Raw genomic sequence first — 22,420 nt, forward strand, 5'->3', positions numbered from 1 at the left:
CAATATTGCATAAGGCTGGACCTGACTCAGGCCAAGATTCCCTAACAATGGTCTTGGGCCTTCTGTAGGGAGAGTACACTAATCCTCAGTACACCCATGATGGTCATTCCATTCCATTCCCTCCATCCCACTTTGGGTCACATTCTCAAGGGAATCCCAATAGCTTTTACAGGTCACAAGTAGAGTAGTGTCACTCTTCCTATGCCCTGGGAAGAAGTTCTCCTGTTCTTGTCTAAGCCAACACCAACAATCATTACAGTGTTATGTAAGCCTCCTAGCCCAGGGCTTTCTTATCTTTGATACATCACTAGTATTGGCTAATATCACCAAGCCAGAACATGGCACTTATGTAAATAGAAAAGCCCTGGGAAAACCCCATCAGATAAACGTGCAATGGTCTGCTTTGGGGAGCAGGGTGGTAAGGAATGGGTCCTGACAATAGAGTCTAGACACTTAACAAAGCCCTGCCTGTGGTTGGGCCCTCTTTGAGCACAATGTTGCTGCCAATGGCCACCTCCATACCTTGCACAGTAAGACGCCTGACCACACAGTGTCTTTTCTTAGTCTTCTTGTCCTGAGCCAAGCAGACATAGTCTCCCTGGTCTTGCAGTGATATATTCCGCAACTCCAAGGTCACAATGTCACTTGTGCTATTGGAGAGCATCGTGGCGTTCATTTTCAGAAGGGCATCCAAGCTCTTGCAGACAGGCATGGGCAGCTCTCCTAGGTGGTCCTGAGAAGCCCTTGGGCTGATTTTGTACCAGGTGAGGTTCTCAAATGTGTATTTTTCTGCAGTGCACCACAAAGTCACATTCTCCTGCTCTGTGGGCTGATTGCCAGGTTGAAAATTAATTTCAAGACCTCCTAAAATTAAAAATCCTGTCATTAGCAAAACGTTTAAACTTAGAATAGCATGATGTTATTGCCTCAGACTGTCCACGGAGGACAAAAAGGAGTGTAATATATGCAGCTAATTTTGAAATGGAAACCACCTCCCTGCTACTTCCTTGTGGCCTTGGGTTCTTGAAGGTTCTTCCATGGAGCACAAGTTGTGGCAGGTTCTACAAGATGGAAGGGGCCAGTGATAAGCTCTGTGTTGGCTGTCTGAAGACCAACTTGGCAGAATTCCGAGCATCACCAACTTGGCCTTTAGGCGATAAATTTTTCAACCACAACAGGCCACAAAGACTGTGTGCTATGAGATATGATCTTCACCAGTGGGCAGAATGGTCACAATGATGGAATCGTAGATCCTTGAAATACTGAAGACAATGGATAATTCAAGTCCCACTTCCCAAAGTGGGTTTGGGGCCTAAATTAACCAGAGAGTCACCGTGTCTACTTTTGTTATGAAATACAAACATTTTGCAAAAAAGATTTCTAAAAATTGAATCATCACATCACGAGATGCATGTGACCATCATGTCTCCATCAAGGAATGGGAATAGATTCTACATTTGCTATTTATAGACTGAGTTGAATAGGTTTGCTTTCTAGGTGACAGTAAGCAGCTAGATAAGTCTCATCTTCTCAGCAAAAATGACTGACTTTTCCTACAGTGGAACATCTCTGATTGAGAAGTGATCAAAAGAGAGACTGCTTAGGATCTCCTTTCAGAAGAGTGGCGATCCCTCCTTCCCCTCCAACACACATACACACACATGCACACACATGCACTGCGTGCTTACTTGTCACATGGAAGGAGATAATCCTCTCACTTTGTCCTACTTTGTTGACAGCTTCACATTTATACAGGGATGACACATTTGCTGCTTGAATCACAAGGGTGCTTACAGTCTGTGGGAGAATGAAACAATTTCATATCCTGTGTTTGCCAAAGTCTATAGGTAGTACAGTGGATAGAATGCTGGAACTGGATTCAAGCAGACTCATCTCCCTGAGTTCAAATCTGGTCTAAGCCACTTACTAGCTGTGTGACCCTGGGCAAGTCACTTAACTGTGTTTGCCTCAGTGTCCTAATCTGTCAAATGAGCTGGAGAAAGAAATGGCAAATCACTCCAGTATCTTTCTCAAGAGAACCCCAGGGGCGGCTACGTGGCACAGTGGATTAAGCACTGGCCCTGGATTCAGGAGAACCTGAGTTCAAATCCGACCTCAGACACTTGACACTTACTAGCTGTGTGACCCTGGGCAAGTCACTTAACCCCCATTGCCCCGCAAAAAAACAAACAAAACAAAACAAAAAAAAAAAAAGAGAACCCCAAATAGGGTCACAAAGAGTCAGAAATGACTGATATATGTGCATATTCAGACTAAAAAGCAGATTTATACATATTTGTAAATTCCTCCTCAGCATGTTCTTCAGTGCTGTGACCACTATACAATCTATCCAAATATATATTCTGGGCATCATAGAGGATCCCCATTTATGCTGGAGTAGATCATGATAAAAAAATATAATCAAAGGATCTATTATTTCATTCAGGTAAGGAACTCCCAATATTAGAACCCTCTTCTCCAATGGAGATTGCAACCTGTCTATAACTTAATATATAAGTCCTAGGGAGTAGACTGAAACACGGAAATTAAGTGACTTGCCCAGGATCACACAACTGGTAAATGTCAGGGGTAGGATTTGAATGTATTTTTTTTACTATAAGACTAGTACTCTATCAACCGCCCCACACTATCTCTACTATATAAAAAGAAAATTGTAGAAATATAAACATGTAAGTGTAAATGCTTTAAAATAAGACCATGCTTAAAATAGTAATTAGTTTTCTAATATATCTGATTATTAATCTCCAAAATTCTTACACATCACTGCTGCAATATCCATCTAGTAGAATGCAAAATCCATGAAGGCAGCAACAGTTTTTGTTTTTGTCTTTGAGTTTCCAATGCCGTGCAGAATGCCATGCACATGGTAAGTGTTCAATAAATGTGTATGAATTGAGTTCAACAAAAAAAGACACAGGTACTCAAATCCAAGAATTTTCAACTCACTTTGTTTTTTTCATCGATCATGACAAATTGATTCTTGGTTAATTCAACGGGATTTCCCCCATTTAGATCCTCCATGTTTTTCCACTCTTTGCAGGTGTAGGGGTTTGTCACTAAGCCAGCTTGCCTGTGAAAGACAAAATTTAAATCAGGCCTTGATCAATGGACAGGAAAAAGAACCACAGTTTGGTTGGCATGTTCCTAGAAATGTTTTTAATGGATCCCATCATATTCCAAGACCTTTGTGCCAAATAGAAATCAGACTTCCAGAACTGGAGGAAAGTGTTCTAGCAATTCGGCAGAGGTTGATCCATTCAGGATACTGGAGGGAAGCAGCTATTTTGGGAACAAACCTTCATTCATAAATTGGAGAGACTGGACAATTCAAGTTAATTTAGTTCAAAGGAAGACAGGGAGACTGAAAACCACCGGGCTCCTTATAGGAATTTCTTGAGGACAGTGGCCTTTGTGTAGGAAATGACCAAGCAGCTGAGGAAGAAACTAGTGGTAGTCATTTTAAAAACAACAACAGGAAGTGGAAGGCTTAGGGTGGTGGTAGAGGTTGTTGGGTTTTTTTTTTTTTCCCTAAGGATGTCTGGCCTTGTGTTGGAGCCTGATAAGCAAGACTTCAGGCACTGAGGGCTGGAGCTCTTTCCATCATCCCCTAACATCAATCAGCACACTTCCTCTTGGAGATGGGCTTTCTCACAGATAAGAAGAGGCATCATATTCAGCAACTTATTGGCGTAAGGAGAAACACAGAGATTAACAATGAGCATAAATAGAAAATATCCTGTGTTTGGTGAAGAGGAACGGGTCTCCAGTCACTACACAACTAGAATGGCCTAAAAAGAGAGATGGACAGGCTTTAATTTTCCCAGAGAGGCAGAGGGCCAGCTGATCCCAAAGTGGACTACTGTAAACAATGGCAATTAATAAAGTACACCGCCCAGGGAAAGATGGAGGGAACCTAGACTCAGTGACTAAGCAAAACAGACCTCAATGCAATCTTGCCAGCTTCTAGGAGGGGGCAATTTTAGCCAAGGAAACCACAAAGCCAAAGGACAATCAAGTGGCTGAGTTGTACTTACCCAGGATTATAAGTACATGCTTCTTCCAACTGCCAATACCAGTGGATATTAAGTGGTGGAGGAACTGCATAAACAGTGCACGTCAAGGTTTGCATTGAGCCGTAGTGGTAGGAATCCACAGGAGCAATTAGAGATTTCTCACCAATCTGGGGTGGAACTAGAGAGCAGGAAAACTCATGTCATGGGCAGCTCATGAGCCCTTAGGAAGGCAATGAAGACTACTTCATTTTTTTTTTAAAGGCGGTTGATTTTGCCCTTGTTAAGGACTGTTAAGAGGTCCCCTGAACTTGTCTTTTTGAGTTGCCATATTTTCCAGAAATACAACTCAAAAAGACAAGTTCAAGGGAACCCTAAATAGTCCTTAACATCCCTCACATACATACATATGTGTGTGGTGTCTCAAATGTTAGTGTTGTTTTAAGCTTTAATTATTTCAGAAGTATAAATGCTATAAACTTATAAAAACATCACTTAAAAGTTTATTTTTTTACATACTTATTTGGTTTTATGAATTTTGAATAACAAAATTTCTAATTTTTATTTTAAATTTTAGTTTAAGTCAAACTCAAATAGAAATAGGGACCACTAAACCATATATAAATATCCGCATGGCTACATATTGACTTAGAAAACCATTTATATTCTCTGTATTTTTACTTATTTTGTTAAATATTTCCCAATTACATTTTAATCTAGTTTGGGCTACACTTGGGACTATCGAGGGCTTCACTTGACACCTCTGGCCTAAAGTAACTTATAGCACAAGATGGGGGTTACTTTGAATTTTCATGAGAAACATAATCATATTTTTAAATGGAAACAAATGGACTTTCAAATGTGTTTTTTTTTAATAAAAAGAGGTTGTGGAGCCTTTATACTTCTGAAGTTATTAAAGCTTAAAGCTACACTAAGACTTTTGGGACACTGAATAAATAAGAAAATTAGGACAAAATGAGTTAATTGATTTGCCCAAATTCATATATATGTGTGTATGAATATGTATGTACACATGCATGTGTGTATAATTTGATATTACATATATTTATATGTACAGATAAAACTGAATCTACACCAGGACTAAGATGTAGGCAACCAGAACTGTTCCAATAATTAGTACACAATTAGCAGTACAAATTCAGGAAAGCCTCTTAACTCATTGAGTCCCAGTTTGCTTATTTGTGAAATGGGGATGATAAGGATCCTTGCCCTACCTACTTCACAAGGCTGTTGGAAGGATTAAATGAGATAAAAGATGTGAAAAACTGAAAAATAGAAAGCATTACATAAGCATAATGTACCATCCTCACCCTTATCTACTTTCCCATGCCTGATTTCTTTCTTCAGATAGAGGTCCCAGTGAGAAACACTTTACTTATTGCTACTGATCCAAAATTTCAAACTCTTGAAATTGCCCCTCTCTGACATGGGCATAACCTGGGCATACATTTTAGTTATTTCCTAAATACCAATGAGAGTCCATCACCCCATCCTCCCAGTGAGATGGAAGACCATCGGGCCTTCCCATCTGCCCTGCCTCTATATTCTTCACATGTATGGCATTATCATCTGACCTACTGATGTAACCTAAGGACCCTAAGGCTATACAGGGTATATTGGCTTAGAAAACTCCCAGAAGCTGGTTTCTCCAGCAGAACCACAACATAACAGACTGAGGGCACCAGGAAGGATGGGTAGGGTGGATTAGGATGTTGAGAGAAGGAACTACTATTCAGATTTATAATGCCAAGGGAAGGAAGACAGAAAATGCCACATCCTTAAATAAAATTCAAGCTTCTCTCTGTTCTGTAAACTCAAAATGACTACTGACAAAGAAATGATTTACACTGAACTTGATGTGGTTATGCCAACTTGTAAAACCTTCTGTAATACAGAAACATTGCTAAGATGACCAATAACAAGTGAACTTAGCAAAAGGTATTCTATAAAATCAAAGCAGAGTCTGACCCTGACCCTAACCCCACTACCATACACTTGTATGCCTTGTGCAAATGTTATTATCTAAAGCTAATTATCCTGGCAATTGCTCCCAAACTCTTTCTCACCAAGCTGTCAAATATTATTCTGAGTATTTGCAGAGTATTACAGTCATAAATGATCATTCATTTATTCTGAGCTAGAAATTGATTTGAATATAATCAATATACATTCCCCCTCATTACATTCACTCCACACTATGCTAGCTCAGTCTTCAATTCAATACACTTGATCTTTCCTAAATCATGAGTGCATTATGCACTGGGACATGAGAGGTCAGTCAGCCTATAAGCATTTATTAATACTGAGAAACAGTCTGTGGGAAGGGTGGCAGAGGGAATGAAGTATCTGACTCAAAAGGAGAAGATACAGCTGTTCTTTACAATCACTTTCAAGTAAAAAGAGAGAAATCAAAGCTCTCAGGCTCACCATTCACCACCAGAGAGACCACATGGCTCTGTCTCGCCTTTGTGATGGGGTTGGTGAGGAGAACGGTGTAATTTCCTGCATCCTTTTCACTTGCTTCTGTAATTATCAGAGCATGGCCAACCTTCATTGTATGATTGCTTTCAATGGCTTTTCCATTTTTGTACCTGCAAGGAGGAGAAAAAAAGCCCAACCCAGCATCCTTAGTTTGTGATTACAGTTTGCCTTGATAGAAAATAATACTCGGTGTTGATTTCTCATATTTACCACTTTATTTCGGGTGGTGGATAGCCCACATACTTCACAGGGATTCTAACCCGTTCACCCAACTTGGCTTCCACCAAAGATTCCATTCCACTATGAAAGGCAACAAAAGGCTTTTCTGCAAGAAAGCAATTGTGGAAACAACTGAAAACCATCAACATTCACAATGCAGCAAGAAATTTAAATGTCAGTTGGTTGGAGTGGGTTGCTTTGGTTTCATTGTTGTTGTTTTTTACTCCCAAGAAAAGCCAAGTATGTGACTGTTGGAGCTGCCATCAGATGGGAAAGGCAAGTCTAGAGAGTGCACATCATGGTACTATGCAGGTAACTCACAGCCAAGGCTTTTTAGGCAATCTAAGTCGATTTAAGTTCCAGTTTCCAGGAACTAGTCATCGCAAAATTGTAGCAAGGCAAAGAATCTATAAACACAAGTCGAGAGCATATAACACGATGTTCTATGAGATCACTTAGACTGCACTAATAGGATGGAACAGTCTTGAAAGCATATAATGGCTTGCCAGTAGGGGCAGGGGCCAACAAAAGCCACAGGCTTTTGTTGGAAAACATTCAATCGATTCAAGGGGATAGATGTCTTACCATGGACAGTGACATATGTGCTGTTTTTCTTGGTCATCAGCCCACTAGATGCTTCACAGATGTACCAGCCCTGATCACTCCGGGTTACATGCTCTATAGTCAAGATGCTTAAAAATTTCTTAGGTTCACTTCCGAAGTGAGATTTCAGATCCCGTATTTCAGGCTGAAGAGAGAGAAGTTTACTCAGGGACGTGCTGGTAAATGTTAAACAATCAGCTCCTCCTTCTAAAATAATGTACACTTTAAAATCTAATCAGCATTTTCTCCATCACTTTCTTAAATCTAGAAATCTACAAAACAATAAATCAAAATCCAATTTGTAGCTTATGATGATTTCTGGGGTGTAAATGAACAATTGGCTCTTGATTAAGCTGGCCATGGCATACCCCTGGCTTTATTTCAATCCATAGATCCCAACCCCAGAATAGCATATAGCCATTCATGTGATAACATATTTTGTCTTACTGCAAGGCATCTTGTCCCTGGGAAAATACTATTTAACACTGACAAGAGTAACTCTTGAACCTTTAATATTACAGAGACAATTGTGTTGGGAACAAGAAGGACTAGACAACAGCAGGTGAATTAGAAATAGGACAAAAGCTCTAGCCATGAGTGCAAGATGAAGAGAAACTGCCAGAGAGACACGGCCAAGAAGAATAGAGTCCAACATGATTTGTTGTTGCCCCTGCCCACCTCAGAACTCCTGAGAATAGCAAACAGAGACATGACTTGCACAGACAGCAAAATAACATCCAAGATGGAAATGGGGGAAATAATTTTTCTGGGGGGAAAAAGAAGAATGTTCATTGCCTGAAAGTAACAGGGAAGAAGATGATTTCTGTCAACTTCCTCCAACATCAGGCATTCTATCCTCTGTGGTTCTTTTAAAACTTAGAGATTCTGAGAGCTGATCTGGCCAGAGGCTATAACATTTCACCAGGGTGAGTCCCTCCCAAGAGTTCTTATCAAGGTATCTGGAGATCTGGTTTGCTTAGTGAGCTTTACCTTCAAAGAAGGATGCTCCCAATGAAAATGAATCCCCACATTGAGTTCTGTCCTTGCTGTGCAATTCAGAACGAGCTTTTCCCCAACAGCCAGTTCCACACTGTGAGAGGGATTCAGAGCCAACTCATAAATCCTGTACCCTGGAGGAAGTAAATTGGAAAAACAGAAAGAAAAAGAAAAAAACCTGAAACTTGGGTATATGTTCTTTCTCAATAATGCAGAAACACACTTGCTTTTTAAATTTCTAAGGATGCTTTGTTCCTGAGGGATTTCTCCAGGTTCTAAGCCCTCCCAGGAACCTGAGAGACAGAATCAGTCTCATAGACTAATCTATGGGAAACTAGGGCAGTTGGATCCAATACCCCTCTGCAATACTGGCTGTGTGACCTTGGGCAAGTGAATTGACCTCTCCGAGTTTTAGTTTTCTCATCTGTAAAATGAGAGTATTGGACTAGGTGATCTACAGGGTTTTCTCCAGCTCTGAATCTATGATCTGGTGACCATTATTACATGGGAATAATAAGAAAAGTAACTGTCATCTTACCAACAACCGCAACTATGTAGATAAGAGACTGGTAGCTTTCATCATTGATCTTTGCCTCACAGAAGACCATGCCTGCATAACTTATCATGTAGCTGGGAAGAGTGAAGCCTTTCTTGCTATCCCAGAAAACTTTTTCACCATCAGGAACAAACCTCTTTTCTGGATACTTCTGGGGAAACATTTATGGTATGATCAGTTGGCATCTCAAAGAGAAAACTGTACAAATTTAGCTTCAATGCATTTTATTTAAGCCCTTCTTATTTTGTTTCCTATTTTTGAAACCAAATTGTCTATTCTAATCCTTCCTACATTGGCTTTTAAATCCCTTAGTAGTCATTGCCCATGTGATCTTGAAACACACTATATGAAGTGGTTGTACCTTTTTTAGACAGTGAAAGTCCTAACAAACCACGGCGAGGGGGGGGGGTGAGTGGGGGGGAACATAGATGAAAGAAGAAAATCGTACTTACTGCATAAAGTGACACATTGAGGTTTGAGATGGAACTGAGGCACGGGATTACGACTGTTTTGTTTTTGTTTTCTGTGATGTATATGACACCATGTTGATCACTTACTGATGAAATAAATGGAGATCTGTAATCTAAAGGAATATTTCATTCCATTAGTGAGTTACTGAATGTCAGAGCACATTATGATAGAGTTAGTGTGACATTATACTGCGAAATGAAATGTCCTACTTTCATTATCATCACTATTATAATTTCTTAATGGTTTTTCCCCCCAGGTGATATTCCTCTTCCTATCTGAAAGGTACTGAAATCAGCCTCATGGCTATCTGGGTTTATATTTTGAAGATGTGTCTACAATAACAAAGTAGGACTATCCTTCCTTCCAGGACTTCCAGCAATGAAGACATTGAATTTCATTTGAATTCCACCTTCCACATGAAATTTTGCCTGATCCCCACCCCCCATCCTCCCCACTCCCAACCTCAACTTGTTTTGAACTGCACAGTGAAGATGGAACAAAACTTGGGGACTAACTTTCACCTTGAATTTCTTGCCTATGATTTGAAACCAAAATTGCTGGTTCCTCCCTCCAAAACTACACTGTATTTGTTTTGTATTTATTTTCTATCTACTGATAAATGAACATGCAGTTCCTTATCATTTAGAATGCAAGGTCCTTAAAGGCAGTAATGTTTTCATTTATATGTTCATATATCCAGCACCCAGCACAGGAACTTAATAAATATGTTGATTGATTATCTGAATTAAGGGGGTTACCTAGGGCATTAGCTAATTACCATGCCTTGTCCTGATGACCAACATATGGGATAACTATATCCACCATTCAGGTCCTAAAAGTCAGTTATGTTGCCTAGGAGAGTTCATATTGTGCAAACGCATTCACATGTTGCTCAGTCCTCAGCTTTGATTTCAATATAGAAGCTTGATCCCAAGATTTTTACTTGAAAGTGTCATTTACAGGGGCACAGGGAGGTTTGAAAGTAAGGGGAGGGAAGAAGCAGGATGACAGTGTTTATCAAAACAGCATCTCAGCCACTGGGATAGGAGAGTACAACCCGGGAAAGAGTTAGTAGAAGCAAAGGATCACTAACCCAGAGCTAGAAAGGACATTAGAGGGCATCCAGGCTAACTCCTTTGTTTCACAGATGAAAAAACTGAAGTCCAGCGAAGTTGAGTGACATAGGTAGAAGGTCCTCTTACTCCAGAGCTGTACCACACTGCTATCAGTCATAAAAACAATCCTCACCTCTCCTTTTCCTTTCCTTCTTTCTTTCCCTTTCCTTTCCATTCCTTTTTCCTTCTCTTTCCCTCTCTTCCCCTTTCTTCTTTTCCCTTTCCTTACTATTCCTTTTCTCTCCCTCCCTTCCCTTTTCATCATTTCTCTTCCCTTCCCTTCTTCTTCCCTTCCCTTCTTCTTCCCTTCCCTTCCCTTCCCTTCCCTTCCCTTCCCTTCCTTCCCTTCCCTTCCCTTCCCTTCCCTTCCCTTCCCTTCCCTTCCCTTCCCTTCCCTTCCCTTCCTTCCCTTCCCTTCCCTTCCCTTCCCTTCCCTTCCCTTCCCTTCCCTTCCCTTCCCTTCCTTCCCTTCCCTTCCCTTCCCTTCCCTTCCCTTCCCTTCCCTTCCCTTCCCTTCCCTTCCCTTCCCTTCCCTTCCCTTCCCTTCCTCTTCCTGACTACTGATCACTATATGGCTTTGCAATAAAAGAGTGAATCAATGTCTAGGATTTTCCATACCATATTTCTAACTACTGAAAGGACAACTTTGAGCTATCTCTCCTCAGCCCACTACGTGGAAACAACAATAATGAATTCTTTTGCAAATAGCAATCTATGTACCAAAAATATATGAGGAAATAAATCTCAACTTAAGGTTTAAGGAGTAATAAAGAAAAAAATCCCAAAGTTGCATCGTTTTAGGATTATGAAGGCTAACTTTCTGCTTCAGGCTAAATTGATAATTAGGGCTGAAGCATTCCATCCAAACTCAAGGGAGCTTCTCTACCAGATGACAGACACATGAGTGGTGCTGTGAACAAAGAACTTGGAGTATACACAATAGAAAAAGGAAGAAAATCCCTCAAAACTTTAGCAAAGTAGTAGAGAAAGATTTTTATGGTCTTTTGTGGTCAAAGTGTATAAAACACCTTGTTGGAAAACCACCCTCATCCCCTCAGATGGGGATGATTTGGACTAGAGGACAAAGCCAGCCAGCAGATTTCAGGAACAAGTTGATGAATGGGTTTGCCTCCCAAGCCTAATGTAGTAGGGATTCCAAGCTGGGCTGTTGAAGAAACAGTTAAAACCTGGATGAGAGGAAGGACAACTAACTCTTGTCCAGCCCCACCTCCCTATCTCCAAATAGGAGAAGGTCTATTTCCTCTGCAGCTGCAGAGGACAGAAAAGCAGGAGGTCTGACTTTTGCTTCCCAACTGGACACATGTCATAGCAAGAGCTGATGGGGCCAGGGCCCCACTTCCTCACTCTATCCACTGTGTAAGGGAATTGGGTCAGAAGACTAAGGAAGCAAAGGTGGGAAGACAAGTGAGGGCCAAAACAAGAGATCAGAGAGCCACCCAAGGGGAACATCCTGACAACCCTTTTTCCATTGTAAATCTTCATGACCCCAGGTTTGGACAGCTCAACTCCCAGAACATTGTGGTTCATTCATAACCTTGGATAGGACATGGCATTTGAAGTAATCCACAAAAGACAGGGAAGGTTCCACATAAACAGTGCATTGACCTTCTTGGTATGACATCCTACCTTCCATCTATATGCTATGAAAACATGGCATGACTTCCTCACCCTTAAAGTACATGCCCTTAGAAACTGAATTAACTCTTGGATGCCATTAAAAGTCTCTCTGGCAAGTAGCTTCTATTTCATTGTCTTCCCCCAAAAGGAAATAAACAAAAAGGACCCAAACAACCACCCATCCTCCCCAAACAAAATATTTACTGTTACTTTGTGAAATTAATTGTCACATGTCTCTGTACTTCCTGATTTGAGAGAAGGAAATATCAAAATATTATAGGAGAGGATCTCCTTGTAACATTTCCAGCCAGGCTGAGAGCAGGAAATCCTTGTAGTCTCCAGAGATAGGCTGATCTCTTCAGCCTGCCAGATCAAAAGAAGCCAGAGATTCACAAAGGACTGAGGCATCCCCCTCCTGAAGTTTGCCTGATATGGCAAATTAGAGAATGGTCTTTTAACTGAGGAGAAAAAGAAAGAGAGGCTAGGGAGATATGCAAGGAGAGGGAGCTGTGGTACAGGGAGCCTTAGGGGTCTTACCAGAAGCATTCTATACATGAGTTATGTCTACACCTGGCAAAAGAATGTAATGAACATTCTTAAGTCTTGTGCAATCCAATGGTAGCATGTGTTATTTTGATGTAGCTCCCATTACTTCAAAGAAAGGAGAATGTTGCACAATTGAAATGCAAATGCGACATGCACTTAAGATTTGAAGAGCTGATTGGAGTCTTTCTCTGCAAGTGAAATGCTCCTTTGAAAGGGGAAATCTTACCCAGCCATCTTCAGGGAACACAGAAATCTTAGTATACCCATGAAAAACACTAGTCACTGTGCCTCAAATTTAATTGAAATAAGTTTGCTGATGAGGTCTTCATGCATGATGGTGGTATAACTAAAACCAGCAAGAGATTACAAAGTACTTAGATGCTGTGTATGGGCAATCGGGCTATTAGGGCCATCCTTGGTCTTAATAACAGAGATCCTTGAGGCTGATAGCTCGTGGAGGCATGGTATATTGGGAAGAGCATTGGATTTGGAGTTAAAGGGCTTGGGTTCTAATTCCATCCCTTCTACTTATTACTGGTATGTGACCTTGTGTAAGACCTTTCTCTCTGAGCCTCAGTTTCCTTATCTGTAAAATGAGTTGTACAAGGTCACACCTGTGGTTCCATTCAGCTGTAAATCTATAATCTCATTTCAAGTTATAAATCCTAGAAAGTGAGATCTGTTCGTTCATTCATTATCTCTGATATTACAAATGCTAAACCCCTTATGGCATGATACCTTTGAATATACCCTTAAGCCAAGGGACCATTTACTCTACAAGCAAAAAATGAGATCATTACAATTTTTCTTATAAAATAAAAACAAAGCATACACAGTGCTCCCATTTAAGAGCTCTCCCAGGGATAGCTAGGTGGTGCAGTGGATAAAGCACTGGTCCTAGATTCAGGAGGACCTGAGTTCAAATCCGACCTCAGACACTTGACACTTACTAGCTGTGTGACCCTGGGCAAGTCACTTAACCCTTATTGCCCTGCAAAAAGAAAAAAAAAAGAGCTCTCCCTTAACTTCACCCCAAATTCTTCCTACACATAAGATTTCTATTTGGATGCACACCAAAATTCTCTTGGGAAAGGTAGGAGTCCATCACAAACATGGACTCTCCTGTGCCTTCGGAATAAGAGAGGAGAACCAATGTAGTTAAGGAAAAGAGCATGGCATGGACCAGACTCTGAAACAAATGAATGAGACCTGCAGGCAGTCTCCGAAACTACTTTGCATGAGAGGAATTTTGTAGTTTCTGGTCTACAGATAGCTTTTAGAGGAAGGCTTTTGTCCTGCTTGGCTCTCTCTTGTTCCTCCTTTGTAGTAAGGCTGGGAAATCATATGGGAAGTCAATTATAACCACTCACCTTGAACATAGACATAAATGCTTGAGCTCACATCGTTGTCTCGGTAAAGGCACTTGTAGGCTCCAGTATCATTTCCTATCACTTTTTGAACTGTGAGTGTCTTACAAAAGGGACCGTCCCAGCAATCAGTCACCATTACGCGATTATCAGAACTGCCCTGATTGTTGGGCCATAGCCAGTCTAAGTCTCTCTGGCCCCTGAGGGGGAAAAAATGTTTCTAGGTTAGGACACAGAATCTGCACTAAGATAAAGGATTTGTGCTTGAATATTGTATGGGTCATAAAAGTCATCCTTACTTCAAGGCCTTCTTCCCCAAACGACAGGTTCAATTTTCATCCAAGAGAATGCCATAGGAACTGATTCAGAAGTTCCCTCAGGCAATTCTGGTTTCATTCATTCATTTATTCATTCACTCAATAAAGCTAGTGTCCCTGTTCAAGATTCAAATAGGAAGATGGCATGGTACTTGTATCTGTGCCTATTCTAATAAAGGTCCAAGTTTGTGTTTGGGTTAAATTTAGATTTACATAAAGGCATCAAGGCGTAAGTGGCTTCAGAGCCAGGAAGAAAGACCTGGGGTTCAAAGTCTTGCCTATGACACACAGTAACTGTGATCCTAAGCAAATCATTTAACCTCTTAGTGCTGAAACTCTAAATTGCAGAGAAATGTTAACCTTTACTAATAAAGGAAATTCTTCACTGAAAGCCCCCTAGACAAATGAAATCATAAATCCAGTCCCTTTCCTCTAGCCCTCCCCCCTTCCCCATACAACTATAAGCCCAAATAAATCTGGCCTTTTCTACATAGAGTTTAATAGGTGGGATTTTCAAGGATCCTTTTCCTAACTGGGTACTGGAAAAAGGTGTGTCCTGGCCTATCCAGGAAGGGAGGGCTGGGGGAAGACTGTTGAACTATTTTTTCCATAGACTGTCTCTCATAGATCTTTATCATTAGAGGGAATATGGACTCTAATGAGATCACCACTCCAGTGGGAGTATTAAAGAATGGCAGAGACATACTTAATAAGGATGTGTGTGTGTGTGTGTGTGTGTGTGTGTGTGTGTGTGTGTGTGTGTGTATGCCAGAGGCTTTGCTATAGAAATGCATCTGGTTCAAATGATTTAAGGTTGGATTTAACCATATGGCTCTTCTAGATATAGCAATTCCTTGCTATTCAGTAAAATGTGAGCCAATTCAACAAGTGCTTATCAGTCTCTTTGTAGATTTCTAGCCCCTCTTGGTATCTTACAAAATTCTTCCACCATTCTCGGCTTCCCTAGAAAGTACACTAGTATTGATATGTGCTGGGGGCTTTCCAGGGATAAACCCCCAAGCTCTTCTATTTTTGCTAAAGAGTAGCCACTTCTGCTTGTAAAGAAATTGTTTACCCAATTAGTCAAATTAACCGTGTGACTCCATACAGTAGAAAACAAGGATAGGGCAAAGGACAGTCCTTTTTCTTATGCAGAATGTTTGCATGAGAATACTCATATACACATGCTAAATTTTCACTTCCACAATCAGAATGTTCTCTAATAGAGAGAGAGAAATATGAGCTGTTTCAATTAGTCCAAGACTTCTCCATCTCCATCTAAGCCTAAAATGTTGAACTGAGCAGATCCATATCCTATATTGTTCGTGGCAAATAGAATCAATGTGCAGATAATCTAGGTTAGCATTCGGCTTCCATGACTGCTTAGCAAGGGATGTCAGAACCTCATTTACAAACAAATTAGGAGCAATGTATTCATTAAATCCAGAGGATTTTTTTTCTTAAGGAACTCCTTACCTGCAAGTAATTTGAAGACTTGAATTTGCTATTACGGTAAGTATATCTTTTTGTGGGCTGAGAATTGGAGGATCAGGTGAAACAGTGGGCAAACCTGGAGAGAGATGAATGTAGTCAGAGCAGTGTCAATAGGAATAGGATCCTCCAAACAAAGCAAACTTCTTGCTTTGGGACTGACTACCCCTTTAGCAATTCATTGTGTCAAAACTGCAAAGTTACTTTTCACCATTTCTAGTAAAAGTTCACAAGCTTTGTCATAACAGGAAGAATGGGCAGATGGTCACAAACGAGGAAAGCAGTTCAGGGATTCATGGAGCGAGGGTGGAGTTCCTGTTTTCCTGCCTTGCCAACTTCAAGGTCTTACAAAAGGATATGGGACATGGAAATAAAATGAACCTTCATTGGATGAGCTCACTCCCCTGGGAAAGTCCTGGACCACTTTTCTTATAAAATGTAGGATTCACATATTTGCCTAAACTGCTGATTAATGAATCTCGCTCAGAATGTATCTTGTGCCATATGAGTAGAGTTGCTTTATACAACCTGGAGGATCTGTGACCCTGCCTCATTTTCTTTTATGCCATTTAAAAAATATTTCCCTTCTTAATTAGGTTGAAAATGTGGGTCAGGGTAGCTGTCCTTGAGGAGGAAGTGGAAGGGGGCCAGGAAGAAGGGTTCAAGGGGGAAACTTGCACAATCTCAAATAATGTACAGATTAGCTCCCTAGAGATGTAGGCAAGAATTCCAACTGATGAATGCAGAGGCAATGACTCACAGTTCTGGTCACAAATTGATAATAAGACAAGGTTGCCCATAGTTTGAAACCAGGACAATTCCATGGGAAAGTTCATCCACATTAGATTCATTCTGCAGAAGAATCAAATCCTACATCCATTTTGAGATGCAATTATGTACAATTTATTGGAAAGTCACCTGACAAGCAATGACTAAGTACCAAAACATTACTGTTTTTTACAGTTTTGAGTTCTAAATTCTACCCTTCCTTTCCTCCTCCCCACTCCCTGAGGCAGTAAGAAATCACATATAGGTTATACATGTGCAATTATATAAAACATTACCATATTAGTCATTCTAAAACACTACTTACTGTCTTAACAAGTGTGACAGATCATAAATTTATTGGAAATGATCAATATGATGTCTTCCCATAGAGATGACCCCCCCCCGCAAAATGAATCACTTTTTAAAAAATCCATTATTTGGATGCTTATTGATATAAACACGTGGTAACATGAGAAAGGTGAAGCAGAAAGGGTAGGTATTTGTTCTATATCTTATCCCATCCCGTCCTATCCAAAGGCACAGTCAATGTGAATCATTTTGGCAAAAAAAAACCCAAAAAACCCTTTTCTCCTAATAACACCACCCCCTTTTCCCTCTGGAGGTAAGGTATATTCTTGCCTAAATTTTTGGATAAAGCCTCAGCTCTCCACTCTACCTTCCTCTAAAACAATAGTGTACTTTAAAAATAGGACTTTGTCAATAGGTCCCAGAATGCATGTGGTATTGGTATTGACTTGGCACTCATCACTTATCAGCTTGGTGTTGCTAAAGTTTTCATTAAGAAATGTATATTTGGGGAAGCTAGGTGGCACAGTGGTTAAAGCACTGGCCCTGGATTCAGGAGGACCTGAGTTCAAATGTGACCTCAGACACTTAACACTTACTAGCTGTGTGACCCTGGGAAAGTCACTTAACCCCAATTGCCTCACCCCCCCCAACAAAAATTTTTTTTGAAAAGAAAAGTATAATTGCCTTTGCTCCAAGTGTACAGTGAAATAATGCTTTCCAAAGCCAAAGTAAAACTTTACAAATGATTTGGGAGTTTGTTTTTTCTGAGGATAGTAGAAAAAATAATTAAGGCTAATACAGCATCTCTAAAGTTGATTGGAAAAACACTAGTCTGGATCTTCCCAGAGAATTGTGAAGTGTTACATACACTGTGAATATACCAGTTTGTTTTGCTTAGCTATTTTTCTTTCCTATGGAGTGTTCTATGGTATAAAGATATTGGGACATTGGGAAGGGGACAACAATGAAAAAACTCTGAAAAACATTTTTTAAAAACTATTAGGTTGAGAAACACAATTTGGTGTTTGGCAATGAGTAGTTCGATATGAAGAATAATCCACTCTATAGGTGCACACTTTGGAGTAATGTGATAAAAGTGGGGTAAAAGGGCACCCCCCAAAAAGACCAAGATAAACTCAGTTGATCAAAGATATTCAGGTCTCATGCAAACTATTGCCCATATAGAAATCATTTAGGCAGTGTTAAAGAGAGAGAGAAAAAGGAAGAAAGAGACAGACAACCCAAAAATAATTAATCCAAGAAAAAAAAAGCAGTTGAGTCTAGCTTAGCTTTTTCATTAAACAACTTCATTGCTGCCCAATACAATATAGAAATTTAGTTTATTAACATAATCATTTAATTAGTATGAATTCTTGTTTCTATTACACTTAGCACTCATTTGGGGGAGGGGTTGGTTATAGATTTACATTTTCAAGACATAAATTCTAGTGTAAGCAATGCTTATACCATTACTCAGAAAGCTGCTTCTATTTTCAAAGCTCATAACCAATGCTAATTAATTAATCCTTCTGTTACTCTTCCCTGTTCGAACCCAGAAGGAAAGACAACAGTGCTTCTATGTGAAGAACTTGAAGGCAGCAATTATGAACCGATGCCACTAATGGAATGAAACCCTCTCCCAAAGCTCCCTCACTACTGTTTGGAGGGCACAGTTGCTCCCATCGCTAAGGAGGGCCCTTTCGTGAACAGCTAAGTTCTTTCCTCTGGGTTTAAAAGAAGCTCACTTCTTTCTGGAATCCAAACACCCGGCATACTTTCTGGACGCTAAATACAAGGGGCTGGAGGGTGGGGGGGTTGGGGGGGGCAGGGAGTGGGAAGAGGGTGCCTTAGCAACAGAGCCATTTGACCTAGTTCTCAGGCCTGGAGAGCCCAATAATTATAAGGTAAATGCAATCAATGCAGACAGACAATCTGGATAATTGAAGGAGAGGAGTCTTTTCTTTGAAAGAAAACAAATTCTCCCCCCAACTCCCCAGTAGCAGGAATTATCCAGATAATTGCCTCAGCTGTCTGGATTCCTTTGCTCCGATGTAAACACAGAAGCACCTTTTTACTTTATAGAAATTGATCAAGTGTGGCTGCAGAGAAAACAACATTCCCAGCGTGTGTGTTGTCTGTGAGCGCCCAATAATCTTAATCTCGCGGAAAATGCGGTGTCGAAGCCAAGAAAGGGTAACTGGGATGGAAGGTGCCTATTCCTGTGGGGCCGATTTTCGGGTTTACACTTCAAACAAAGGGGCTTAAGTCTCGGAGAGGAGGCGCTTTGACAAAGTGATAAACGCTTTGCAAGTGCAAAGTCCCTGTAGGAGGGGAGGGCAGCTGGTGATGCCCTGGCCCAAGGAGGTTGTCCGAACTTCGGCGTCGCCCAGGAGTTTCCGCAGCCTCCGCACGCCTCCAGGAGAGAACCGAGGTTCCCTCCCGCAGCCAATACACCGCAGCGGCCACGAGAAAAGACCCTCCAGAGGACCCGGGCGGTGAGGGGCTGGGATTGGGAGGCAGGCTGGGACTCCTCAGCTAAGCTTCTGCCCCGCTTTCCGAGGCCCAGCGGCCGCCCTGGATCTTTTGGAAAGTTTCCCCGACTGCTTGGGGCTATGCCTTCAGCCCTGAACCCGAGTCACTAGCCATAACTACCCGCCTACCCACCCACCCGCCTTGGAAAGGGGGATAGGGACTTGCCTTTGGTCTTGGGCGTCTGTCTGTACGTAGCGGATTGCGAGTCAGAGAAGCATCCTAGATCCGCTACTTTCTAGCTGTGCGTCCCAGGGCCAATGACTGCACTTTTCTGGGCCTTAGTTTCATTATTTGTAAAATACAGGGCTTGGTGGGAGTAGATTGGGGAGAGCGTGGCATCATCATGAGTTTTGCTTGGAATTGGGAAGACCTGGGTTCGAATTCCTGTTCTGACACTCGCTAGCTGCATGACGGTGGGCAAGTCAGGTGACCAACCTCTCCTAGCCTCGGTTTCCTAATTTGTAAAAGTGGGCGTAATGATACCTGTAGCACTTACCTCACAAGCTTGTTGTGAGGCTCGAATGAGAAAAAATGTATATATCGTGTCCTAAAAACTTTGAAGCGCTAAATAAATGCCAGGTATTCTTGTCGGATGGCTCTTTCCAGCTCCGGGATTATTTGCCACGCTGCGCGTTCCCCTGAAACCTCTTAATCCATTCCGGCCGCCAATATAACCTGGAGGCTCACCCGGCTTTGACCGGACGAAACCTCGGATCACTAGATCCGCGACAGCAAAAGGCAAGATTGACTTTGACTTGGTTTCCCCTCACCTTCTTGGCCCCCATCTGCTGGCCTTCCCCTCTCCCCGGCTTCCCCCGCGTGCCCAGGGCTCCTTACCTGAGACCGTCAGGCTCTTCCCAATGAGCCACAAGAGGACCTGAAGCATCGGGACGTTTTCCATTCTTTAGCTCTCGCAGGACGCAGGCTCCAGCACCCAGATGCTCGGGCGCCGGCTCCTGTCCTGGGGGCTTTTTTTCCCAGTTACTGGCGCGATGGGAGCCACTCCCCCGCCTCCAGTACCAGGAGCTGCCAGTCAGAGCGGGAGGGAGGGTGAAGGCGCCGGGTGCAGATGCCTCCGGCTTCAATGCCCGGGCTGGTGCCCCTCACTGGCGCCAGGGGAAAGCGCTGCTCGCTTAACGGAGTGGGGATTCCTCGGCGGCCCAGAGAGCTTGCTCTGGCTCAAGGAAGTACTCTGAGCTCTCGAAGGGATACAAGTGATGGAAGAAGTAGAGAAGAGGAAATGGACCGGCCTGACCCAGCTTTGCGTTCCTGGGGGCCTGCCCGAGAATCTGTGCTGGGTCAGCCCCTCCACCAGCTCCTCTTGTGAGCACAAGGGGCGGGGCTGTCCTTTCCAGTTCTCCAGACCCGCCCCGTCCCGCCCACGTCCACGCCTCGCCCCTCTTCTTTACCTAGCCCAGGCTAAGATTTCACTGGACCCCGAAGTCAGGTCCCAGATAACTCTGTGCTTTCGGATAGGCCGTTGCAGAGTACATTTCCCAGTCTCTGATCCTTGCTGTAGCCTCCAAAAGGGGTCCCCGTTGTACTAACCAACAGACGAAGCAGTGGTTTAGGAGAAAGTGTCCTGATTAAGACGTGCAGAATCTGGTTATTACCTGCGTGACCCCTAGCAAAGCACTTTCCCTTTTGGTTTCGAGTCTAAAATGGGAATGATAGACTGACTATCTAAAATCTAAAATCCCTCCAGATTCGAAATGTTTTCATGAATTATTATTTTTTTAATGGATAAGGATCTGGAGTCCCTGGGGATTCCATCGGGTGTCATCGTCCCCCTCCCCCACGCACACACCTTGGATTCACTGAGGTGAGAGGCAGGGGGTGAGATAGTCTCAATGGTTTCCACAAATTATGAATGAACACCCAGATCCCCTGACCGTTCTTCCCTGTGTGAATCCTAACCACTGTTCCTTTGACGTTAGGGAAACCTGGAGGAATCTGGGGAGGGATTAGTCTTTACCTAGAATGGGAGGGCAAATTTCTTTGCAAGAGGGAGACTTAAATGCAATAAGTGCTCCTTCTTAAGGAGCACTCCCGGCTGCTGGGGCTAGAGAGGGGAATCCCATCTGGCCCAAGCAAGACTAAGATTGGATGAGAGTCTTCACCCTAGGGATGAGCAGGGGGATCCTGCCTCCCATGAAGGCCACTTTATACTTCGAAGTGCCTGTTTCTGCAATGCCACTCTCTCCCTTCCAGGCATAAACAGAAGCCTGGAGTACAGAACCAACTATGCCCAAAATGTTTTCCTAGCATCTCCAGTGTTTTAGGTGGTTCAGGGTTCTGGACTTTCCTTGAGCTGAGAAGAAACTCTGGGTCCTCTCTTAATCCATCTCACCTACTACATCTCCACTTTGAGTTCAAACCAGAATAGGAAATAGCGATTTGATTCAATCTGTGAACCTACGATCCCCTCTACCTTTCTGGGGCAGAAGAGTGATTGGGGGGGAGGGGGTGCTGGGGGGGGGGGAAGGGTCTCTGAATACATTTCTTTTGTTTCCAATTCCAGTTCCCATTTTGCTTTGCTCCACTTTTCTTCACATCTCAGGAGTCACACTGAATTCATGCTGAATTCATTTGCGGAATCTGGCAAACTCCCATGTTTCTTGCTTCCTTGGAAGATGTAGGTGGGTTGTTGTTGTTGTTGTTTGTTTTTTGATGTACGTGTTTTTAAATCAGTGAGAGTGCCTAGAATATATTGGGGAGTCATACAGAAAGAAATTTAAGCATACTATGAGACCAATACCAATCCTGCCAGTTTAAAGAATGGCAATTAACCTCGTAATTTAGATCCACCCCTACCCCAAAAGATTCTTCATCCCAATTTTGCCTGAATTAACCAGACTATGGCACTGGAGGATAAGAGATGAGGCAGTGGGGAAGAGGTTATCTTGCCTGATTCTCCTGATACCTATTCAACCCTTCATTTTGCTGTCCAGATGCCAGA

General features: G+C 42.2%; 1 protein-coding gene across 2 annotated transcripts in view; it reads right to left on the minus strand.

Moving 5' to 3' along the window:
- The window catches only part of KDR (kinase insert domain receptor), a 50,215-nt gene extending 29,449 nt beyond the window's left edge, over window positions 1-20,766 (minus strand). For both annotated transcript variants that reach the window (XM_043972936.1, XM_043972938.1), the window contains exons 1-13: window positions 20,299-20,766; window positions 15,838-15,931; window positions 14,048-14,244; window positions 9,360-9,490; window positions 8,890-9,058; window positions 8,346-8,485; window positions 7,338-7,500; window positions 6,744-6,858; window positions 6,480-6,643; window positions 4,056-4,212; window positions 2,968-3,091; window positions 1,689-1,797; window positions 523-864 (exon numbers count right to left, since the gene is read on the minus strand). In XM_043972936.1, coding sequence (XP_043828871.1) covers window positions 523-864; window positions 1,689-1,797; window positions 2,968-3,091; window positions 4,056-4,212; window positions 6,480-6,643; window positions 6,744-6,858; window positions 7,338-7,500; window positions 8,346-8,485; window positions 8,890-9,058; window positions 9,360-9,490; window positions 14,048-14,244; window positions 15,838-15,931; window positions 20,299-20,362 — 1,969 coding nt within the window. In that variant the 5' untranslated portion in view covers window positions 20,363-20,766. The remainder of the gene's footprint in view (window positions 1-522; window positions 865-1,688; window positions 1,798-2,967; window positions 3,092-4,055; window positions 4,213-6,479; window positions 6,644-6,743; window positions 6,859-7,337; window positions 7,501-8,345; window positions 8,486-8,889; window positions 9,059-9,359; window positions 9,491-14,047; window positions 14,245-15,837; window positions 15,932-20,298) is intronic.
- Window positions 20,767-22,420: the final 1,654 nt, after the last annotated feature.

The sequence above is a fragment of the Dromiciops gliroides genome, chromosome 6 (genome assembly GCF_019393635.1).
Source record: "Dromiciops gliroides isolate mDroGli1 chromosome 6, mDroGli1.pri, whole genome shotgun sequence".
In the NCBI taxonomy this organism is placed as follows: domain Eukaryota; kingdom Metazoa; phylum Chordata; class Mammalia; order Microbiotheria; family Microbiotheriidae; genus Dromiciops; species Dromiciops gliroides.